At 42.1% G+C, this 22,197-nt stretch overlaps 1 protein-coding gene and 1 long non-coding RNA gene across 2 annotated transcripts in view; both read right to left on the reverse strand.

The window, feature by feature from the left end:
• Positions 1–1,612: 1,612 nt before the first annotated feature.
• On the reverse strand, positions 1,613–2,810 carry LOC149125085 (glyceraldehyde-3-phosphate dehydrogenase). Its single transcript, XM_089302991.1, has one exon. The coding sequence runs from the start codon at positions 2,743–2,745 to the stop codon at positions 1,744–1,746; it is 1,002 nt and encodes a 333-aa protein (XP_089159117.1). The 5' UTR covers positions 2,746–2,810; the 3' UTR covers positions 1,613–1,743.
• A 10,982-nt stretch (positions 2,811–13,792) lies between these two features.
• The window catches only part of LOC103350737 (uncharacterized), a 131,918-nt gene continuing 123,513 nt past the window's right edge, over positions 13,793–22,197 (reverse strand). Inside the window, exons 7-8 of the long non-coding RNA XR_016212353.1 lie at positions 20,529–20,642; positions 13,793–15,626 (exon numbers count right to left, since the gene is read on the reverse strand). This is a non-coding gene — a long non-coding RNA (uncharacterized LOC103350737). The remainder of the gene's footprint in view (positions 15,627–20,528; positions 20,643–22,197) is intronic.

Below are 22,197 nucleotides of genomic sequence, written 5' to 3' on the forward strand. Positions count from 1 at the left end.
TCTGATCTTATTTAGACAAGGTCATAGTCAAAGTGGAAGTTCTCTCCTCCCTTCAGAGAAAGGTACCTCCTTCTTTGATGGCCCCTTCTTTCCACTGTGATCTCACTCACAGAGATCTTTTTTTTAAAACTTTTATTTAGTAAATATAAATTTCCAAAGTACAGCTTATGGATTTCAATGGCTTTTTCCCCCCCATAACTTCCCTCCCACCCGCAACCCTCCCAACTCCCGCTCCCTCTCCCATTCCATTCACATCAAGATTCATTTTCAATTATCTTCATATACAGAAGATCAATTTAGTATATATTCAGTAATGATTTCAACAGTTTGCACCCACACAAAAATACAAAGTATAAAATACTGTTTGAGTACTAGTTATAGCATTAATTCACATTGAACAACACATTAAGGACAGAGATCCAACATGAGGAGTAAGTGCAGTGACTATGGAAGCCTTTTGAGTTCGCCGACTCCGATCTTATTTAAACGAGGTCATAGTCAAAGTGGAAGTTCTGTCCTCCCTTCAGAGAAAGGTACCTCCTTCTTTGATGGCCTGTTCTTTCCGCTGAGATCTCACTCACAGAGATATTTCATTTAGTTTTTTTTTTTTTTTTTTTCCACAGTATCTTGGCTTTCCACGTCAGGGACACTTTTTGCATCTTCAAATTTCACAAACTGTCTAATCAGACAGCCATGTTGACAGCAGCACCAAAAACCTTGAGGAAGTATAAGTAGAAAGAGGAACCAGCAAAGAGGCAGAGAAAGGACTGTTGGAAACATGGGAGGATAAGTAGGACAGCATCCAATCCCATAACCAGTGGTAGAGATGGTAACCTGCCACCACTCATCACAGCAGTTAAGGGGTAAGGAGGAATAGAGTTTCTATGTGAGAGTAGTTAACAGGGCCTGAAAACAGATAAACAAGATGAGGGTGTAAAACTGGTTTAGGGTAAATGTCAAAGTGATGTTATTAAGTAAAAGGAGTAATAGAGCAGGTAAGCAATGAGCTAGTCCATTAATTCTCTAGCCATGAATTAACACTGACTGCTTGAGCAAATAGCATGGTCTGGGCACTAGGCCAGGTGACATGAGACATGATTCCTACTCTCAAGGAGTTAACAATCTGGGTTAGGTTGTGGAAAGAACAGCCTACTGTAGTGAGTGAAAGTTCTCAGAGGAAATGTACATGCTAACTGGCGTTAGCAGTTGAGCCACAGGTAGAGAACATGAGCCATGGAAGGAGGACGATGTTAAAGGCCTCAGCAGAAAGTAACCATAGGCTTATGCTTAAAGGATATGAGGATTTATGTTGACAAGTAAAGGGTGCTAGGAAGGGTTAGATGTTGGGGGGTGTTAGGTGCTATGGCAGATGGAATCTAATGCCCACTCCCCACCCCAGCATTAATTCTCTAATTTCGGTCCACAGAATTCATATTTTGTCATGCAGCATTGTAGAATTCTCAGCATCAGGTGGAGCTACACTCTATCCTAGGTCAAAAATTCAGAAATGGTATTCTTTTTTTTTTTTTTTTTTTTCTGGGTGCAGAAGACTTTATTGATGGTTTCATGACAAGGTAGGGCTCCCTAAGCCCCTCCCCTCCTCCAGGGGGTCTGGGATGGAAACTGTGAAGAGGGGCAGATTCTCAGCGTGGTGGGGACTGAGTGGGGGCAGGGACTCCCCAGCGGCTGAGGGCCTCTCGTCCTCCTCTGGTGCTCTCGCTGGGGCCGGTGGTTTGAGGGCTCTTACTCCTTGGAGGCCATGTGGACCATGAGGTCCACCACCCTGTTGCTGTAGCCAAATTCGTTGTCATACCAGGAAATGAGCTTCACAAAGTGGTCATTGAGGGCAATGCCAGCCCCAGCATCGAAGGTAGAGGAGTGGGTGTCACTGTTGAAGTCGCAGGAGACGACCTGGTCCTCGGTGTAGCCCAGGATGCCCTTCAGGGGGCCCTCGGATGCCTGCTTCACCACCTTCTTGATGTCGTCATACTTAGCAGCTTTCTCCAGGCGGCAGGTCAGGTCCACGACCGACACGTTGGGGGTGGGCACACGGAAGGCCATGCCAGTGAGTTTCCCGTTCAGCTCGGGGATGACCTTGCCCACGGCCTTGGCAGCGCCAGTGGAGGCAGGGATGATGTTCTGGGCAGCCCCGCGGCCGTCACGCCACAGCTTCCCAGAGGGCCCGTCCACGGTCTTCTGGGTGGCAGTGATGGCGTGCACCGTGGTCATGAGCCCCTCCACAATGCCGAAGTGGTCGTGGATGACCTTGGCCAGGGGGGCTAAGCAGTTGGTGGTGCAGGATGCGTTGCTGACAATCTTGAGAGAGTTGTCATACTTCTCGTGGTTCACGCCCATCACAAACATGGGGGCATCGGCGGAGGGAGCAGAGATGATGACCCTTTTGGCTCCGCCCTTCAAATGAGCCCCGGCCTTCTCCATGGTGGTGAAGACGCCAGTGGATTCCACCACGTACTGGGCACCAGCATCACCCCACTTGATGTTGGCGGGATCTCGCTCCTGGAAGATGGTGATGGCCTTCCCGTTGATGACCAGCTTCCCGTTCTCAGCCTTGACCGTGCCGTGGAACTTGCCGTGGGTGGAATCATACTGGAACATGTAGACCATGTAGTGGAGGTCAATGAATGGATCATTGATGGCGACAACATCCACTTTGCCAGAGTTAAAAGCAGCCCTGGTGACCAGGCGCCCAATGCGGCCAAATCCGTTCACTCCGACCTTCACCATCGTGTCTCGGGGACGCGCTTGCACTGCACGAGAAGAAGCGGCTGCCTGTCGAACGGGGCGGAGCAGAGAGCCCAGAAATGGTATTCTTACACACCTTTGCCATTGGTTGTTCCAAGGTGATCATGTGATTCAGTTCTGCCATTGAGGAATAAGAGAAAGTTTCTCTATTTTAAAAAATTCATTTATTTATTTGAAAGGCAGAGAGAGAGAGAGAGAGAGAGAGAGAAACAAGTCTTCCATTCACTGGCTCACTTCCTGAAGGGCTCCAACAGCTGCATCTGGGCCAGGCCAATGCCAAGAGCCAGGAGCTTCTTCCAGGTCTCCCACGTGAGTGGCAGGAGCCCATGGACTTGAATCATCTTCTGCTGCTTTTTCCAGGCCATTAGCTGGATCCAGGAAGCTGATTCAGAAGTGGAGCAGCCAGGACTTGAATCAGTACCCATATGGGATGCCGGTATTGCAGGTAGTGGCTTTACCCACTATACCATAACACCACCCGGAAGGTTTATTTCTTAATAAAACAGGGCAACCTTGGTAGCCCAGACTTTTGTCTTTGCCCCTTTGGTTTGCTTATAAAGGAGATTGTTCTTTAAGGAGCAGTATCTAATCTACAACCATTTGGCAAGCAATGGAATCAAGTCTAAGCTCTAAGTTTCCCTGAGCAGAGCCTGGGTCTTTGTCACCATTAAATAGCTGTACTGGCCTAAACGATGAACTCTAAATCTGTGGTTTCATGAAAAAAAAAAAACAAAAAACAAACAAACAAAAAAACCAAAACACAACTTTTTGTAGCAACAGTTTAATCTTTCTCGTGGTTTTTTTTTGTTTGTTTGTTTTTTTTGTTTTTTTGACAGGTAGAGTGGACAGTGAGAGAGAGAGACAGAGAAAAAGGTCTTCCTTTGCCGTTGGTTCACCCTCCAATGGCCGCCGCGGTCAGCGCACCGCGCTGATCCGAAGGTAGGAGCCAGGTGCTTATCCTGGTCTCCCATGGGGTGCAGGGCCCAAGGACTTGGGCCATCCTCCACTGCACTCCTGGGCCACAGCAGAGAGCTGGCCTGGAAGAAGGGCAACCGGGACAGAATCCGGCGCCCTGACTGGGACTAGAACTCGGTGTGCCGGCACCCCAAGGCGGAGGATTAGCCTAGTGAGCTGCGGCGCCGGCCTAATCTTTCTTGTTATTGTTACTTGCAACCAAATAATTCATAACAGACATAGATTTTGAGCAGCTGTGACCATGGGACACTCACAGGTTAAGTGGGGGAAAGGCCAAAGGAGATTTTTAAGGCAGCAGGTGCTATGGCAAAGCAGGTTAAGCCACAGCTTTGGAGGCCTGCATCCCATATTGGAGTGCTGGTTTGAGTCCCAGGTGTCTGCTTCTAATCCAGTTTCCTGCTAATGAGCCTGGGAAGTAGCAAATGATTGCTCAAGTACTTGAATCTTGCCACTCAATGTGGCAGGCCTGGAGGGAGTTAGGGCTCCTGGCTTCAGCCTGACCCAGCTGCCCTAGCTGTTAATGGCCATTTAGGGAATGAGCTAGTGGATGGAGATTGATTTATTTTCATTCTCTCTCTCTCTCTCTCTTTCTCTCTTTCTCTCTCCCTCTCCCTTTCTCTCTCTCTCCCCATCACTCTGTATTTCAAATAAATAGATTAATTTTTCAATAAGATAAAATATTAAAGAGGTTTTGGAATAAGGGCAGATTAGCTGTCTAAAAAACTACTCAGAACAAAGCAGTGGATAAAATATAGAAAAATACTCTATTTGAATTCATTAATTGGCAGGAAGTAAGGAATATGTAGGCCAGACATTGTGGTATATTTGTCTACCCAGATAAATGAGCAGAGGACACTCAAAACAGGTTTTTTTTTTTTTTTTTTCCTCCCTGAGGGTATTAACCATACTGTGGGAACATGAACATTGGTTTTAGTGAGACTATAAAATTCAAGGAACTTAAAAAAAGCATTCTGAAGCCTGCCAACATGAGGGTCTAATGCCTTATATAAAGTCAGGGTCACCACACACTGAACAAGCAGCACATGAATTTATTGGAAGTAAATCTGCCTCCCTTTCTCCTTGAGAAACTTTGTGGAAAATTACCAGTTTCAAACCATGGTATTTAGTAGAAGGAAAAATATGCTTTAAAAATTTTTTTTAGTTTATTTTTGTTTTATTTGAAAATCAGAAAGACACAGAGAGAGGGAGATTTTTTTCATCTGCTGGGCTGGCATTTGGGCATCCCTAAATGCTCATAACAGCTGGGACAGAGCCTATCCAAAACTAGGAGCCCAGAACTCAAACTGGGTGTCTTACATGGCTGGCAGGGATCCAAGCACTTGAGCTATCACTTGCTGCTTCCCAGGGTGTGCATTGGTGGGAAGCCTGAATCAGAAGTGGAGCCAGGATTGGAACCTAAGCTCTCTGATATGGGATGTGGGCATCCCAAGTGTTGGTTTAACTACTGCACCAAATTCCCATGCCTCAAAATATATCCATTGGTATTTGCAACCACTGACAGTGTCAGTGACCTTAATTTATGTTGCCTGGATGGCCAAAAAGTCTAATTGAGAATTCAAGTTAAAATATTCTTAGATTTCTAAATAGGAGAAACACAAATGTTTTCTGGAATAACCTACTCTCAAACCAGTAAAATGCACATTTTTACGGATAATGTTCCAAGGTATCACAATAGTTAATAATTAAATAATTACCAAACACAAGGGATTAAACTGTCCTATGTGAGAAAAAAACAGACCTTTAAACTTCTAATTTTGGAATCACAGGATGCAGAATATAAATATATATTGAAATATTTCAATAAATAAAATAAAACCTGAGAAATCTGAAAAAGCACAAAACAAAAACAGAACTCCTAGAAACAAAAACCATAATTATTAAAATAAAAAATCCAGTGGATGGGTTCTACGGGTTTTACACATCTGAAGAAAAGTATTAGTAAATCAGAAAAAAAGATAAATCTGAATAGATTATCTACAAAGCAGGTCAGAGAAACAGAGATCTGGATGATATCGAAGGTAGTTTAAAATACAGTGGATGGGCTGGTGCTGCAGCTCAGTGGGTTAAAGCTTCAGCCTGCAGCGCTGACATCTCATTTGGGCGCCAGTTTGAGTAGCAGCGGTTCCATTTCCTGTCGAGCTCCGTGCTCATGAGCCTAGGAAAGTAGCAGAAGATGGCCCAAGAGCTTGGGCGCCTGTACCCATGTGTGAGACTGGAAGAAGCTTCTGGACCCTGGCTTCAGCCTGGCCCAGCCCTGGCTATTACGGCCATTTGGGGAGTGAAGCAGTGGATGAAAAGATCTCTGTCTCCCCTCTCTTTCTCTGTAATTCTGCCCTTCAAATAAATACATAAATCTTAAAAAAAAAAACAGTGGAATAAACAGAATAGTACGAATATGTTTGTAAGCATTTATATGCATTTAGTTGAAAGTCCGATATGATGAAAACAAATAGAGAAAGTATGAGTATTATGGCTGAGAACTTTCTAGAAATCATGAAAGATCATTATCATTCAACATCATTCAACAAATCCTAAAAATTCCAAATACAGCTGAAAAAAATTCATATCCATATGCACATAGATGACTAAAAAGCATCAAAGTCAATAAAGGAATTAAATGGGTTTTTAAAAACAACTCTTGGAATGCCTCTTGGCAATGGTAGGGAAAGTATACACAAACATGTGTCTGTAACCATGCGCCTGGAACCCATCAGGAGTTGGGGTGTGTCAGGCTCACAGAGATGTACAATTGTGTGGGCCTAGCAACACTCAATTGTGAAATCCACCATTACTGCACCAGAAACTTCTCAGCTCACAGCTTTAGTTATATGGGATACCTTTCACACAGGGTGATTGAGGAAATTAAAGTCCAAACTTACTTTATGAATAGATGAACTTGAATGTTGGGTCTGCCCCAGATGGAGAGCTGTTTCAATATAGTCTTATTTAGCAGCTTGGAAAGACAGTGGTGAAAGAAAAATCTCCTGTAGGCAGAGTTTTGAGTGACCTATCTGGTTCTCTACTTGGTTAGAAGAATACATATACAGACCTATGAACAGTGATGAATGGCTGAACTGTATAGTCAGTGGCTTTTAAGGAAAAGGACCACATGATCAGGAAAAAAAAAGTATAATGTGGAGTCTTGGGTAGCTATTTGGAAACAGCACAATATCAAAAGAGCTTCGTATTACATACTAACCTGCACCAGACAGCCTCCATGGCAGGAGAAGAACTAAGAAATGAAGTACAACAGGCAAATTAGCTGAATGATATCAACATATTTTTGCAAGCCAATGCTAGAACAAAAGGCACTTGAGCAAAGCGACCATGGTGACAGGGATGGAGGTTCTATATGAGGCCTGTAGCATGGAGTTCACTTAGTAAAACTAATCATACTACTACTATCATCAAATTTTCAGTCTGTCAGCAACTTGCACCAGCACTGAGTCTCTGATGCAGTACCATTTTCGAGGAGGTCAAAATGGCATTTTGGGAGGATCAATTGTATGTACTATAGTATTTTTGGGTGGGGCAAAGTCTTTGTCATTTTTACTGTGAGCTGGCTATACCACAGTTTTCAATGGGCAACTCAGATTGGGCCTCTCACCTACTGTCAGTTGAGGCAGTGAGTGCATTTTTGGGGGCTGTCCTGTCATGGGTTGGGTATCAGGCTTTCCTGCCCTGTATAGATTGCATTTGCATTGCGTACTTGGCCATGACAGTTACAAAGCAGGTTCTGCCTGTAAGAACCAACAGGAACAGACTACCATACCACTGACAGGTGGTAGCAAGATTAGTTTACATTAGCTACATTCCCTAAATTTCATTGTATTGAATTATATTTTCATTCAGTTCAAATATTTTCTAATTTCCATACAATTTCTACTTCAACAAGTAGTTCTTTGAAATGTGATGCTTAAGTTCCAGACAATTTCTGGTTTTCCAGTTTTGTAAAAAATATATTCAGCCAGAGAACCTATCTTCTACAATTTTAATACATTGAAATTATTGATGATTTGTTTTACTTATCAACATAAAAGATTTATTTATTTACTTGAAGGCAGAATTACAGAGAGGCAGCGGCAGACAGTCTTCCATCCACTGGTTCACTCCCCAGAAATAAATCTTTTTTTTTTTTTGACAGGCAGAGTTAGACAGTGAGAGACAGAGACAGAGAGAAAGGTCTTCCTTCCATTGGTTCACCCCCCAAATGGCCACAATGGCCGGCATGCTGCGCAGATCCAAAGCCAGGAGCCAGGTGCTTCCTCGTGGTCTCCCATGTGGGTGCAGGGCCCAAGGACTTGGGCCATCCTACACTGCCTTCCCAGGCCACAGCAGAGAGCTGGACTGGAAGAGGAGCAACCGGGACAGAATCCAGAGCCCCAACTGGGACTAGAACCCCGGGATGCTGGTGCCGCAGTTGGAGAATTAGCCTAGTGAGCTGCAGTGCCAGCCAAGAAATAAATCTTAGAAAAAAGAAATATCACTCTTTATATCTAGTAGAATTCATTATCTTGAAACATTTATTTGACATTAGTATAACAACAATAGGTTTTTATATAACAGTAACTTTGAGAGATGTTATTTTAGTTTTTTTTTTTTTTAAAGATTTTATTTATTTATTTGACAGGTAGAGTTAGAGGCAGTGAGAGAGAGAGAGAGAGAGAGAGAGAGGGAGAGAAAGGTCTTCCTTCCACTGGTTCACTCTCCAAATGGCCACAACAGCTGGAGCTATGCCGATCCGAAGCCAGGAGCCAGGAGCCAGGTGCCTCTTCCTGGTCTCCCATGCAGGTGCAGGGCCCAAGCACTTGGGCCATCCTCCACTGCCCTCCTGGGCCACAGCAGAGAGCTGGACTGGAAGAGGAACAACCAGGACAGAACTTGACGCCCCAAGTGGGACTAGAACCCAGTGCTGCAGGTGGAGGATTAACCTAATGAGCCACAGGGCCGGCCTAGTGTTGTTGATTTTGAGTATGCTTCTTTTGATGACTTTTTCTTGGTTACATTTCTTCTTTGTTAAGTACCTTATAATTTTTTATATATTTTAGACATTTATATAAAAGATTAACAGAGATAGAAGTAGACAATATTTACTAATATAAAAGACTGTCATTTCTCTTGTGGGCAACATAGTATGATATCTTGATCTACAGAGTAATTGGATTAATAGTTTTATCTCATATTAATTAGATTTATATTTGATTTCTTATTCTTGAAAAATATGTTTAATACTGACTACTTTAAAGCCATCTAGAAAAATTTGTTTAATAAAATTTTATTTTTTTCTGATGTGTCTCTGAAGTAGACAAAGAAAATAAAAGCAATTTTTATTCAAAGTTGGATATAAAATCTTTAAATTGATTTTATGTGTATCCTGTTTTTATTATAGCTCATGGCAACAATATGATAATATGTAAGTAACTCATGGACATTATAGATTATTTTTCATTGTATTTGAAAGGCAGAGAGATCATGCCTGTTCTGGGTCCCTTTCCAAATGACTGCAGCAGCCAGGGCTGTTGTCAGGACAAAGCCAGGAGCCCAGAATGCTACCCTGATTTTCCTCTTGGTAGTAGGGACCCAAGTACTTGAGCCGTTAGGTACTGCCTCCCAGGATGTGTATCAGCAGGAAACTGGACCAGAAATGGAGGAACTGGGATTCAAACCAGGCACTGGTCCCAAGTGGTGACTTAACCACTATGCCCAATGCTTGCCCCCCCCCCCCAGTTTATTTAGTAGCATAATATATAATTTCTTTTCCTATTTTGGTGAACTGTTGTTCAGACTTGTGAGATGTGACATCTTATTTCTCTTTTATCCTTCCATCACCCTTGCTTGTAAGTCAAAGTAGAGGTTTGTAAACTAGGTTGATCTGAGTTATTTTCCTATCCAGAATTTGGAATGCTGAAGCAGTAAAACAAAAAACTGAAACTAATTTTAGAGAATTGAGAGTTCAGTGGTGGTGGCACCAAATGTCCACAGTAGTGATGCCTGCATGGGTGGAGGCACAGAGATAGCAAGGTTAACTAGACAATTCCTGAGCTTTTGCTGCTCCAAATCTACTAGTTCCTGCTCATTTTCTAGGCCTCTTTTTTATGTTTATCAATTAAAGATAAATTACCAGATTTAATAAAATTACAGAGTCCAGTTCTATGATGCTTGCAAGATACATCCCTTAAATATAACAAAACAGAGAACCTGAAAGTGAAAAGATAAAACAAGATACACCTTGCAATCACTAACCAAAGAAAAGCAAGTGAAGCTATAATAGTATCAAATTTAACTTAAAACCAACAAGCGTTACAAGAGATAAAAAAGATGTTTCATAATAATAAGAGTCTTCCAGGAAGACATGACAATACCAAATTTATAGGCACCTAATAATGGAGGTTTAAAGTATGTGATGCAAATATTTACACAAATAAAAGGGAAGGTAGATAAATCTGTAATACACATGGGGTATTTTAACAATATTTCTCCAAAACTAATAGAACAACCAGATGAAACTTGCAGCATTTGCCCAGTTGGCTCTCAGAACTGCCCTGGGCCAGTGACTCCTTTATAAAGTGGGGCGTCCATGACGGCTGTGCCACGGCTGCCTCTGCATCGTGAGTCGGGTGCAGCAGCTTCGTGGTCTGGAGGAGAGAAGGGCTACCGGCTAGGGGCCGTCTCCCCACAGGGCACTTTTTCCTTTTATTTGCCTAAATATCCGCTCTGCACACTTAAAACCACGTCACTGGCTACGTGTAAATTGGGTGCCGTGCTGTCACCCCAGTGGACTCCCGGAGGAGCTGGAGCCCCGTGTGGGAGAAGCGGACGAGGTGGCTTGGAGGCCCTGGCAGATAGGGTAGCTTGCTGTGTCGGGGTTGAGCCGGCCGGCCGGGGGTCTCCTTCCTCTGGGCATAAGCCTGCGTCACCTAAGCAGCTTCCAGGAGCCCCACCTCCTATTTCCATCACCCTGAAGGAGGCGCGGGTGAGGATTCGACATGAGAGTTGTGGGGTGACACACAGACGATAGCTGAGGGGCTGTGGAGTTTTTGGGTTGTTCTGAAGCAGTCAGGGGCCTCCACCGTGGCAGGCGGGGTGAAGACAAGGGTGAAACGGGGGCCGGACCTCCTCTCTGCGCTGCAAGCTAACGTCGAATGCAGCGACTCCACATTCCCACGGGGACTCCCAAACAACACAGGTGCGTGCAGCACGTGCCACCACTGACAGTGACAGGACTCTGTCCAGCGGAATGAGGTAGGAAATGACGCCTCATCCTGACGTAGGCTTCTTTTCTATCCTCTCTTCTCCTAAATTCTATCACTTATCTAATATTTTTATTAATATTTATTTCCTGGATAACTCAACTATAGTTGGAGTTAGTGGCCTCAAAGCAAGAATTCTCACTGAGATGAGCATCTTCTAAATGCAGAGTGCCATTCTAGATACCGAAGTCACAGAGATCAAATGATATTGCTGGTGATGTAAAAGTACAATATAGCAAGGAGCTAGACATAGGAAACTAAGAGTTTTTGCAATAGTGTGCATGGAAGTTTACTAATAGGTTAAGGAGCTATGGTGGAGATACATCTAAGGACAAGAGGAGTAAAGAAAAGAATGCTCGTGCTTGCCTAGGGAGACAGGTGCTTCCTACAGGGTGGTGGCTCTGGAGCGGAGGTAAATCAATTAGCAGAAGATACCAGTCATGTAGAGGAATGGAGAAGGGATTCTGAACAGAGATGATAGCAAGGGCTGTGAGTCCCTTCTTGGGGATAATAAGAAGTCACTGAGTTTATTGGACAGATGCATGGTAAGAGAATGGCAGAAGGGAAGATCTGAGTATGTATAATGGATGCCATGATAACTGGGACTTGGGATTTGGATAGGAGATGAGGATGCTATTAGAAAAACTACTTCTGGTAAGGAAAGGGTGATTGAAAATAAGCAAAAAGGAAAAGAAACAATTAGGTTTGTCCATCAACTGAAGACCGGATTAAGAAATTATGGTATATATACACTATGGAATGCTACTCAGCGATAAAAACAAATGAAATCCTGTCTTTTGCAACAAAATGGATGTAATGCAAACCATTATACTTAGTGAAATAAACCAGTCTCCAAAAGACAAATATGTTTTCCATAATCTGTGGTAACTGAAGGGTACCTAAAAGGTAATGTATAGGAGTGAAATTGACATTTTGAGATTCAATGATTGTTCACAGCCCTTATCTCTACTGCTGAGGAACAGTTTTTTTTTCTCATACTATTTGTTGATCTCTTTAGTTAGTTTAAGGTTAATCTTATGAGTATAAAGTTAACTGAAAATAGATCTTTGTGGGCTAGTGCTGTAGTGTAGTAGGTTAAGCAGCCACCTGCTGAGCCAGTATCTCATATGGGTGCCAGTTAGAGTCCTGGATGCTCCACTTCTCATCCAGCTCTTGGCTATGGCCCAGGGAAGCAATAGAAGATGGCCCAAGTCCTTGGGCCCCTGTACCCACATGGGAGACCTGGAAGAAGCTCTTGGTTCCTGGCTTTGGATTGACCCAGCTCCAGCCATTTGGGGAGTGAACGAGTGGATGGAAGACTTTCTCTCTCTCTCTCTCTGCAACTCTGCCTTTCAAATAAAAATAAATAAAATATTTTAAAAAATAGATCTTGATAAAAAATAAGAATGGAGAAGAGTAGGAGCATGGGCAGGAGGGAGGTGGGGTGGAAAGTGTCAATATGTTTCTGAATCTATATATAGGAAATACATGAAATTTGTATACCTTAAATAAAATTAACTAAAAAACTCACTTAAACAGGTTAAAAAATCAATTACCATTATGGTGTTTCTCTTAGTAAATTTTTTATTTTATTTTTAAAATTTTGTTTATTTACTTGAAAGGCAGAGTGACACAGAGATAGAGATACGGAGAGACACAAAGAGGGAGAGATTCTCCATTTACTAGTTCACCGCCCAAGTGCCTGTAGGATCTGGGGCTGGACCACGCTGTAGCCAGGAACCAGGAATTCAGGGGGCCAATTACATATGCCATCATCTGCTGCCTCCCAGGCTCACTAGCAGGCAGTTGGATCAGAAGCAGAGGTGGGATTCAATCTTAGGCACTCTGATACTGGATGTTGTGGGGAGCAACTCAGACTAGACTAAGTTACTCGAATTAAGACTTATTCTATGCATCTGCTCTCCCACAATATGGCGCTGGGAGAGGAGCAAACAACTTCTACACAGCTGCCTCTTGCCAATTTGATGAGCTGCAGGAGCTGATCCTGCTCCTGATTGGAGGAGAGCAGCGTACTCGGCGTGTGGGTAGCAGAGTTGGGATTGGTGGAAGAGGACTATAAAGGAGGAGAGAGACAACATGCACCAGGAACATCTAAGGGGAACATCCGGATAACATCTGAGCAGCCCCCGAGAGAGCCGGCCGGCGGTGTGCCGCTCCCCCGTGGAAGTGGGGAAAGTGGCAGGGGGAACTGCCCTTCCACGGAGGTGGAAGGGTCGGCAGCCAACCCGGGAAGGACCAGCAGCAAACCTGGGAAGGGCCGAGCAGACAAAAGAACAGCGCAGGGTTTAGTGTCGTTCCTCCACGAAGAGGGGGAGCGACAGATGTGGATGTCTGAAGTGATGACTTAACCTGCTGCACCCCAATACACTCCCTAAATTTCATATTTTAAAGAGTTAAAACAACACATCTCTTTATACCATCTCCTATGTTTCTTTTGCAAACTCATAAGCATAGTGTCTCAATACTTGACCAGACTTTTAAAATTCACAAACAAGCAAGTAACTTTTTTTTTTATTTTTTTATTTTTTTATTTTTTTTTATCTTTTATTTAATGAATATAAATTTCCAAAGTACGACTCATGGGTTACAATGGCTTTCCCCCCCATACCGTCCCTCCCACCCACAACCCTCCCCTTTCCCACTCCCTCTCCCCTTCCATTCACATCAAGATTCATTTTCGATTATCTTAATATACAGAAGATCAGCTTAGTATACCTTAAGTAAGTATTTCAACAGTTTGTTCCCACACAGAAACATAAAGTGAAAAATAATAGATGATTTTTTTTTAAATGATGATGAAATCAGATCAGACCTATTGTCATGTTTAATCCCAGTGAGAGTCAAGTTGGGAATTGATAATTTCTTTTTTTTTTTTTTTTTTTTACAGAAGATCAGTTTAGTGTACATTAAGTAAAGATTTCAAACGTTTGCACCCCCATAGAAACACAAAGTGAAATATACTGTTTGAGTACTCGTTATAGCATTAAGCCTCAGTGTACAGCACATTAAGGACAGAGATCCTACATGAGGAGTAAGTGCACAGTGACTCCTGTTGTTGACTTTACAAATTGACATTCCTGTTTATGGCATCAATAATCTCCCTATGCACCAGTCATGAGTTTCCAAGGCTATGGAAGCCCCTTGAGTTCTCCGACTCTTATCTTGTTTAGAAAAGGTCATAGTCAAAGTGGAGGTTCTCTCCTCCCTTCAGAGAAAGGCACCTCCCTCTTTGAAGACCTGTTCTTTCCACTGGGATCTCACTCACAGAGATCTTTTTGCCAGAGTGTCTTGGCTTTCCATGCCTGAAATACTCTCATGGGCTTTTCAGCCAGATCCGAGTGCCTTTAGGGCTGATTCTGAGGCCAGAGTGCTATTTAGGACATCTGGCATTCTATGAGTCTGCTGAGTATCTCACTTCCCATGTTGGATCACTCTCCCCTTTATTTATTCTATCGGTTAGTGTTAGCAGATACTAGACTTGTTTATGTGCTCCCTTTGACTCTTAGTCCTTTCATTATGATCAATTGTGAACTGAAATTGATCACTTGGAGTAGTGAGATGGCATTGGCACATGCCACCTTGATGGGATTGAATTGGAATCCCCTGGTATGTTTCCAACTCTACCAATTGGGGCAAGTCAGCCCGAGCATGCCCCAAATTATACATCTCTTCCCTCTCTTATTCCCACTTTTATGTTTAAACAAGCAAGTAACTTTAAAAAAAAATACTTTTATGATCTCAGGTACATTTGTCATGATATTATTCTATCTCACTCCTTGTGTTATTGAAAGGCAATAAAATATACCTCATTAGTAAGACTGATTAAAACAGATTTTTAAAGTATCTGTCAAATTGAAGAGTTGGTACTGAGTGTGCAGACTGCTATCACATTGTTACAGGCACAGGTGCAGAGAGGGGTGAGGCAACCACTAGATCTGATGACTGAAGAAGTGAAATGTACAGAGACAATGTGATGATATGACAGAAAGCACCAGGATGTCTCAAATAATGTAATAGAAGAGACTCATCAAAGCAAAGAGGCTATGGTGTGCAGGAGGCAACGTACACAGGTCTATACTTTGCAACTGGAAATCTTTTTCTCAGTCCAAAAACTATGTTCCCTTCCTGGCCTTGGCCAGGCCAAAGCCAGGAGCATGATGAGGAATATCTATATCCATAGCCCTTTCTTGCTGTAGTGGGTACAACAAGCATTCTAGAAGCCATGACAATACATTGTGTTCTGGGTTCCAGAGCAATCCTTTAGTCCTATTTTCATACACATTTCAGCAGAAACATTAAGGAAAGGGGAACTATGGTGTGATGATAGAAGTGAGGGAGAAAAGGGAAGAGGAAGAGAGAGAAAGGGTAGGAGGAGGCAGTGAGCAAAGAGTAGGAAAAGGGAAGAGTGCAGATCAACTCACAGAAGACCATCAGCTGAATCCACTCCAGCTACTGATGAGTTTGAATGTGTATTATAGTCAGCCAGGAGTTCAAATGTTCTTTGTGGTGATCCTTCCAGTCATTGTTAAATATTTGGTGAATTAAAGCAACTTAAACAAAACATTTGGATTTGACAGGGGGTGAGGAAGGGTAGGGCTGCAAAGAATAAAAAAGAGCTGTTGTAAGTAGAGGTGATGGAAATAATACATTATTGGATGAAAATAAAGAAGCAATATATAATTTGTAATATTTGAGGGGAAATTAGGAAGTTTGAAATAAAAATCTTTTTAAAAAGATTTATTTATTTATTTGAAAGGCAGAGCTACAGAGAGGCAGAGGCATAGAGAGAGATTCCATCCACTGGTTCACTCCCTAAATGCCACAATGGCAGGAGCCAGGAGCTTCTTCTAGGTCTCTCACCTGGGTGCAGAGACCCAAGCACTTGGGCCATCTTCTACTGCTTCCCCAGGCCATAGCAGAGAACTGGATTGGAAGTGGAGCAGTTGGGACTTGAACCGGCGCCTATATGGGATGGCACTGCAGGTGGTGGCTTTACCTGCTATGCCACAGCACTGGCCCCTGGAAGAAAAATCTTAGGGCTCAGAGAAGCTGTATGTCCTGTGTTGTCAGTGACATTGAACACATCACAGAAGAAGCTGAGAAACCAAACTATTCTCCATAGGCAATATAGCTCTGGTGTGGGTTTTGTAATTTGGATGCTGTTGACTCAGGCCGTGGAACTGTTTGGTGACTGTTCACTTTTCTATGTGATTATGAGATTTAAAAGCTAATATTTAGCTGTACTTCTATCTTGATTTTGTGAGGGAATTGCTGGCCATGGATTTAAAAATAGGTACAGAGAGGCCAGCACTGTGGTATAGTGGGCTAAGCCTCTGCCAGCGGTGCCAGCATCCCACATGGGCACCAGTTTGTATCTCGGCTACTCCTCTCCTGATCCAGCTCTCTGCTATGGCCCGAGAAAGCAGTAGAAGATGGCCCAAGTGCTTGGGCCCCGACACCTGCATGGGAGACCTGGAAGAAGCTCCTGGCTCTTGGCTTTGGGTCCACAACCTCAGGCTGTTGTGGCCATTTGGGAAGTGAACCAGATGATGGAAGACCTTTCTCTCTGTCTGTAACTCTACCTCTCAAATAAATAAATAAACCTTTAAAAAACTATGTGCAGAATCATTTCTGAATGGATACACACTAAATTGTTAACAGTGGCAAACTTTGAGAGTCAGGCTGGGAATGGGAATGAGCAATATTTAACCTTTCATTTCACAAGTTTTGTAATTCATGGCAAAGTTAATTTAATTTTAATTAATTTGCTTAATTATTTTAAATGCATTTTTACTTTATTGGAGAGTCAGGAAAGATGACAGAGATAGGGAGGGGAGAGGGGAGGGAGGGAGGGAGGGAGGGAGAGAAACAGAGAGAGAGAGAGAATCTTCCATTTGTTGATTCAATCTCCCAATACCCACAACAACCAGGGATAGGCTAGGCCCTAGCCAGGAGCCAGGAACTCAGCTCAAGTCTCTCAAAGTCTCCCAGATGGGCGGTGAGAACACATTTACTTGAGCTATCACCTGCTGTCTGCCAGTATGCACATTAACAGGAAACACCAAGCTACTCCCACATGGGATGTGAGCATCCCAGCTGGTGGCTTAACCACCAGGCCAAGGGCCTGCCCCTAATTTTATTTTTAATAATTTTGAACAATTTCCCCCTCCTTCCTTTCCCCCTTGCTAAAATTACAAAATGGATACATCCTTATAAAAATTCATGATAATATATTTAATCAATATCTTGATAAATTTTGTAATTTTTTTGCTATGACAAACAGGCAATTATATATATGGTTCATGTGCTTTTGTATTATTATTATAGGTTGACTTCATAGACATAGAGCTACTAGATCAAAGTATGTATTTTTGAGAAATACTGCAAATAGCTTGCTGAAAATCAATATACTTTTCACAAAAGTACATGACCTTGGTAATATTCCCTTATATTCACCAACACTAGATATTATTATTGCTCTTAATCTTGACCTGTCTTGCAAATAAAACAATTTGTTGTTTAAATTTGAGTTAATTGCTAGTTACATTGGAAATAGTTCCATATCTTTAAAGATGTTTATTATGTTTCATAAAAAAATTAGATTTGTTGGCAGTTGTCGTGGCTTAGAGGATTGAGGGGCTGCCTCCAGCGCCAGCATACCACATGGTGACAGTTCAAGTCCCAGCTGCTCCCCTTCCAATCCAGCTCCTTGCTAATATGCCTAGGAAAGCAGCAGAAGATGGCCCAAGTACTTGGGAACCTGCACCCAAGACCTGGAAGAAGCTCCTGTCTCCTGGCTTCGGCTTGGCCCAGTTGTGGCCATTTGGAGAGTGAACCAGCAGATGGAAGATATCTCTTTCTCTCTTCCCACTTGTTTCTGTATTTCTGTATTTCTAATAACAACGTCTTTAAAAGAAAAAAAAAGAACTTTCTATATAAAGTGATATTTACCTATGCACTTTCATGCAAGTATGCATTAAATATTTTTACACCAAAATAAATCTTTTAAACCATTTTTCATGAACTTTTTGAAGTATTGCTGTATGTTGAAAATATTTTCTTCCATGTTTAGTGTCTTAATTTTGCTTATAGTGAGTTTTTATATAAAAGATATTATTTATTTTTTAACTTTTATTTAATAAATATAAATTTCTGAAGTATAGTTTATGGATTACAATGGCTTCCCCCCCATAACTTCCCTCCCACCTGCAACCATCCCATCTCCTGCTCCCTCTCCCATCCCATTCACATCAAGATTCATTTTCAATTATCTTTATATACAGAAGATCAATTTAGTATATATTAAGATTTCAACAGTTTGCATCCACACAGAACATAAAGTGTAAAATACTGTTTGAGTACTAGTTATAGCATTAATTCACATTGAACAACACATTAAGGACAGAGATCCTACATGAGGAGTAAGTGCACGGTGACTCCTATTGTTGATTTAGCAAATTGACACTCAGTAATCTCCCTAGGCTCTTGTCATGAGTTGCCAAGGCTATGGAAGCATTTTGAGTTCGTCGACTCTGATCTTAAACGAGGTCATAGTCAAAGTGGAAATTCTCTCCTCCCTTCAGAGAAAGGTGCCTCCTTCTTTGATGGCCTGTTCTTTCTGCTGAGATCTCACTCACAGAGATACTTCATTTAGGGTTTTTTTTTTTTTTTTTTTTTTTTTTTTTTTGCCAGAGTGTCTTGGCTTTCTATGTCTGAAATACTCTCATGGGCTCTTCAGCCAGATCCAAATGCCTTAAGGGCTGATTCTGAGGCCAGAGTGCTGTTTAGGACATCTGTTATTCTATGAGTCTGCTGTGTATCCCACTTCCTATGTTGGATCGTTCTGTCCCTTTTTGATTCTATCAGTTAGTATTAGCAGACACTAGTCTTGTTTATGTGATCCCTTTAACTCTTAATCCTATCATTATGATCAATTGTAAACTGAAATTGATCACTTGGACTAGTGAGATGGCATTGGTACATGCCACCTTGATGGGATTCAATTGGAATCCCCTGGTCTGTTTCTAACTCTACCGTTTGGGGCAAGTCCAATTGAGCATGTCCCAAATTGTACCTCTCCTCCCTCTCTTATTCCCACTTTATATGTAACAGAGATCACTTTTAGTTAAATTTAAACACCTAAGAATAATTGTGTGTTAATTACTGAGTTCAACCAATAGTATTAAGTAGAACAAAAAAATACTATAAGGGATAAAGTATTAAGTTGTTCATCCACAGTCAGGGCAAGGGCTGATCAAGTCACTGTTTCTCATAATGTCCATTTTACTTCAACAGGTTTCCTTTTGGGTGCTCGGTCAGTTGTCACCGATCAGGGAGAACATATGATATTTGTCCCTTTGGAATTTATCCAAAGGAAATTAAATTGGCAAACAAAAAAGCTGTCTGCACCTTAATGTTTATTGTATCTCAATTCACAATAGCTAAGACCTGGAATCAACCTAAATGCCCATCAACAGTAGACTGGATAAAGAAATTATGGGATATGTACTCTATAGAATACTATACAGCAGTAAAAAAAACAATGAAATCCAGTCATTTACCACAAAATGGAGGAATCTGGAACACATCATGCTGAGTGAAATAAGCCAGTCCCAAAAGATATTATTTATATAGTCAAAAATGTTGATCTTTTTCTTTAGGGCTTCTGGGCATCATATTGTGATTAGGAAGAATTATAGAAATATTCTCATCCATACATTATTGCCAATTTATTGGTAAATAGTAGAAAATAATAATTAGTCCCAAGAGTCCTAGGAAATTTTTTAATGATTTATTTTACTTGTTTGAAAAGCAGAGTCATAGAGAGACAGATATCTTCCATCTACTGGTTCATCTCCAAATTGCTACAATGTCAGTGCTGGGTCAGGCCAAAACCAGGATCCAGGAGCTTCTTCTAGGTCTCCCACACAGTCGTAGGGGCCCAGGGACTTGGGCCATCTTCCACTGTTTCCCAGACACATTAGCAGGGAGCTGGATTGGAAATTGAGTAGCCAGGACTCGAACCAGCTCCCATATCTGATGCTGGGGTTGTGAGTGGCAGCTCAACCAATTATGTCACAACACTGGCCCCTCTAGGAAAATTTTCCAGAGTTATTGGTTGACATAAAATATCAGCCATTTCTAGGGGCCTGCACAGTGGCGTAGTGGGTAAAACTGACGTCTGCAGTGCCGGCATCCCATATGGGTGCTGCTTCAAGTTGTGGCTGCTTCTCTTTGGATCCAACTCTCTGCTATGGTGTGGGAAAGCAATAGAAGATGGCCCAGATCCTTGGGCCCCTACACCCAAATGGGAGCCCCAGAAGAAGCTCCTAGCTCCTGGCTTTGGATTGGCTCAGTTCTAGCTGTTGTGGCCATCTAGGGAATGAACCAGCAGATAGAAGACCTCTCTCTCTGCCTCTGCCTCTCTGTAGCACTGCCTTTCAAATAACTAAATAAATCTTTTTTTAAAAATATCCACTTTAAAATTATTAAAAATACCTCTTCTGGGGGCGGTGCTGTGGTGTAGTGCACTGAGCTGTTGCCTCTGACGCCGGCATCCCAAGTGGGCATCTGTTTGACTCCGGGCTGCTCCAAGTCTGATCCAGATCCTTGCTAACATACATGGGAAAGCAACAGAAGATGGCCTATTTGCTTGCGCCCTTGCCACTCATATGGGGGATCCGGATGAAGCACTTGGCTCTTGGCTTTGGCCTGGACCATCTCCGGCTGTTGTTGTCATTTGGGGAGTGAACCAGTTGATGGAGGATTCTCTCTTTTATTCTCTTTCTCTCTCTCAGCCTCTAACTCTTTCAAATAAAGGAAAAAATTAAAAATATCTATTTCTCCCATCTTTTCTTTCTGCATATAATTTCTTCTTTCTAACACTGGATTTTCTAGCAACTGCTGTAACCTACTTAGAAGACTAATCAACAGTTAAAGATATTCCAATGTTTAAAAAATTCCTGTTGTGAATAAATTTCAGGGTACTTTCATTCTCTCCCTCCCTCCCTCCCTCCTTTCTTCCTGAAGAGGTCACATTGTGCAGGCCACTTATTTGCATATCAGCTTGTTACCATCTAATGAGGCAGTTAAGATGATGTTTATCTGTGTCTGTTTTACTGTAACAGCTCTTGATGGTCCATTTCTGCATATACCATTGCCATAAAGGTCTAGCTGGCTATACCATACCATATGCTCCCAAATGAGTATGGGGAAGCTATACCTTGAAAGAGAGGAGAAATGTAAATCCCTGTAAGTCACTAAGCTTGGTTATCTCACCCAATTATATGCTCGCATTTTTCTATCCCAGAAATACAAACCCTGCCTGCCTTTCAAGGCTCAACTCAAACATAACTTTCTCTGTGATGCTTGTTTCATCTCCCTGAGATGAATATTTCTTCTTTTTAATGATTTATTTATTTTATTTGAAAGAGTTATACAGACAAGGAGTGGGGGGAGAGTGAGAGAGAGACAGAGAGAGAGAAAGGTTGATCTTCCATCTGCTGTTTCACTCTCCAGATGGCTAGGCCAGGAGTCAGGAGCTTCTTCCGGGTCTCCCACATGGGTACAGGAGCCCGAACACTTGGGCCATCTTCTACTGCTTTTGCAAGCACATTAACAGGGAGCTGAACCAGAAGTAGGGCAGCTAGTATTCAAACCGGCACCCACATGGGATGCCAACATCTCAGGTGGTGGCTTAACCACAACACTGGCCCCTGGGATTAATATTTCTGTTATTAGAGTTCTCATGGATCTTTATGTGTACCACTCTTCCTCAAGTATCTATGTCCATGTTGCCGTATTGTTATTTAAGTAGACATGATTCATTCCAATTAGAATGTAAACTCGCTGGTGGCAATATGCTTGTCTATACCAACTCAGCATTTCCCCATAATGCTCACTATAATGATTTTACTCATCTGAATTGATAAAAACAAATTAAACTAGGTTAGAGAAAAATAGATAAAATCATAACTCAAGAAAGTAGAACTATTTAGAATAAGAAAGGATATCAAAATTATTGGAAGGTTGTTAGCTAACTTAGAATTTACTTGCAACAGAGAACAAACACATGAAATAAAATGCCCCAATTCAAAGTTCCTTATTTCTACTGTGTGAATAATTGAAATAAATACAATCTCACACTATTATGACTTACAGTGGTTTG

The sequence above is a fragment of the Oryctolagus cuniculus genome, chromosome 8, assembly GCF_051225735.1.
Source record: "Oryctolagus cuniculus isolate XC-2025 breed Fujian yellow rabbit chromosome 8, ASM5122573v1, whole genome shotgun sequence".
Taxonomy (NCBI): Eukaryota; Metazoa; Chordata; class Mammalia; order Lagomorpha; family Leporidae; genus Oryctolagus; species Oryctolagus cuniculus.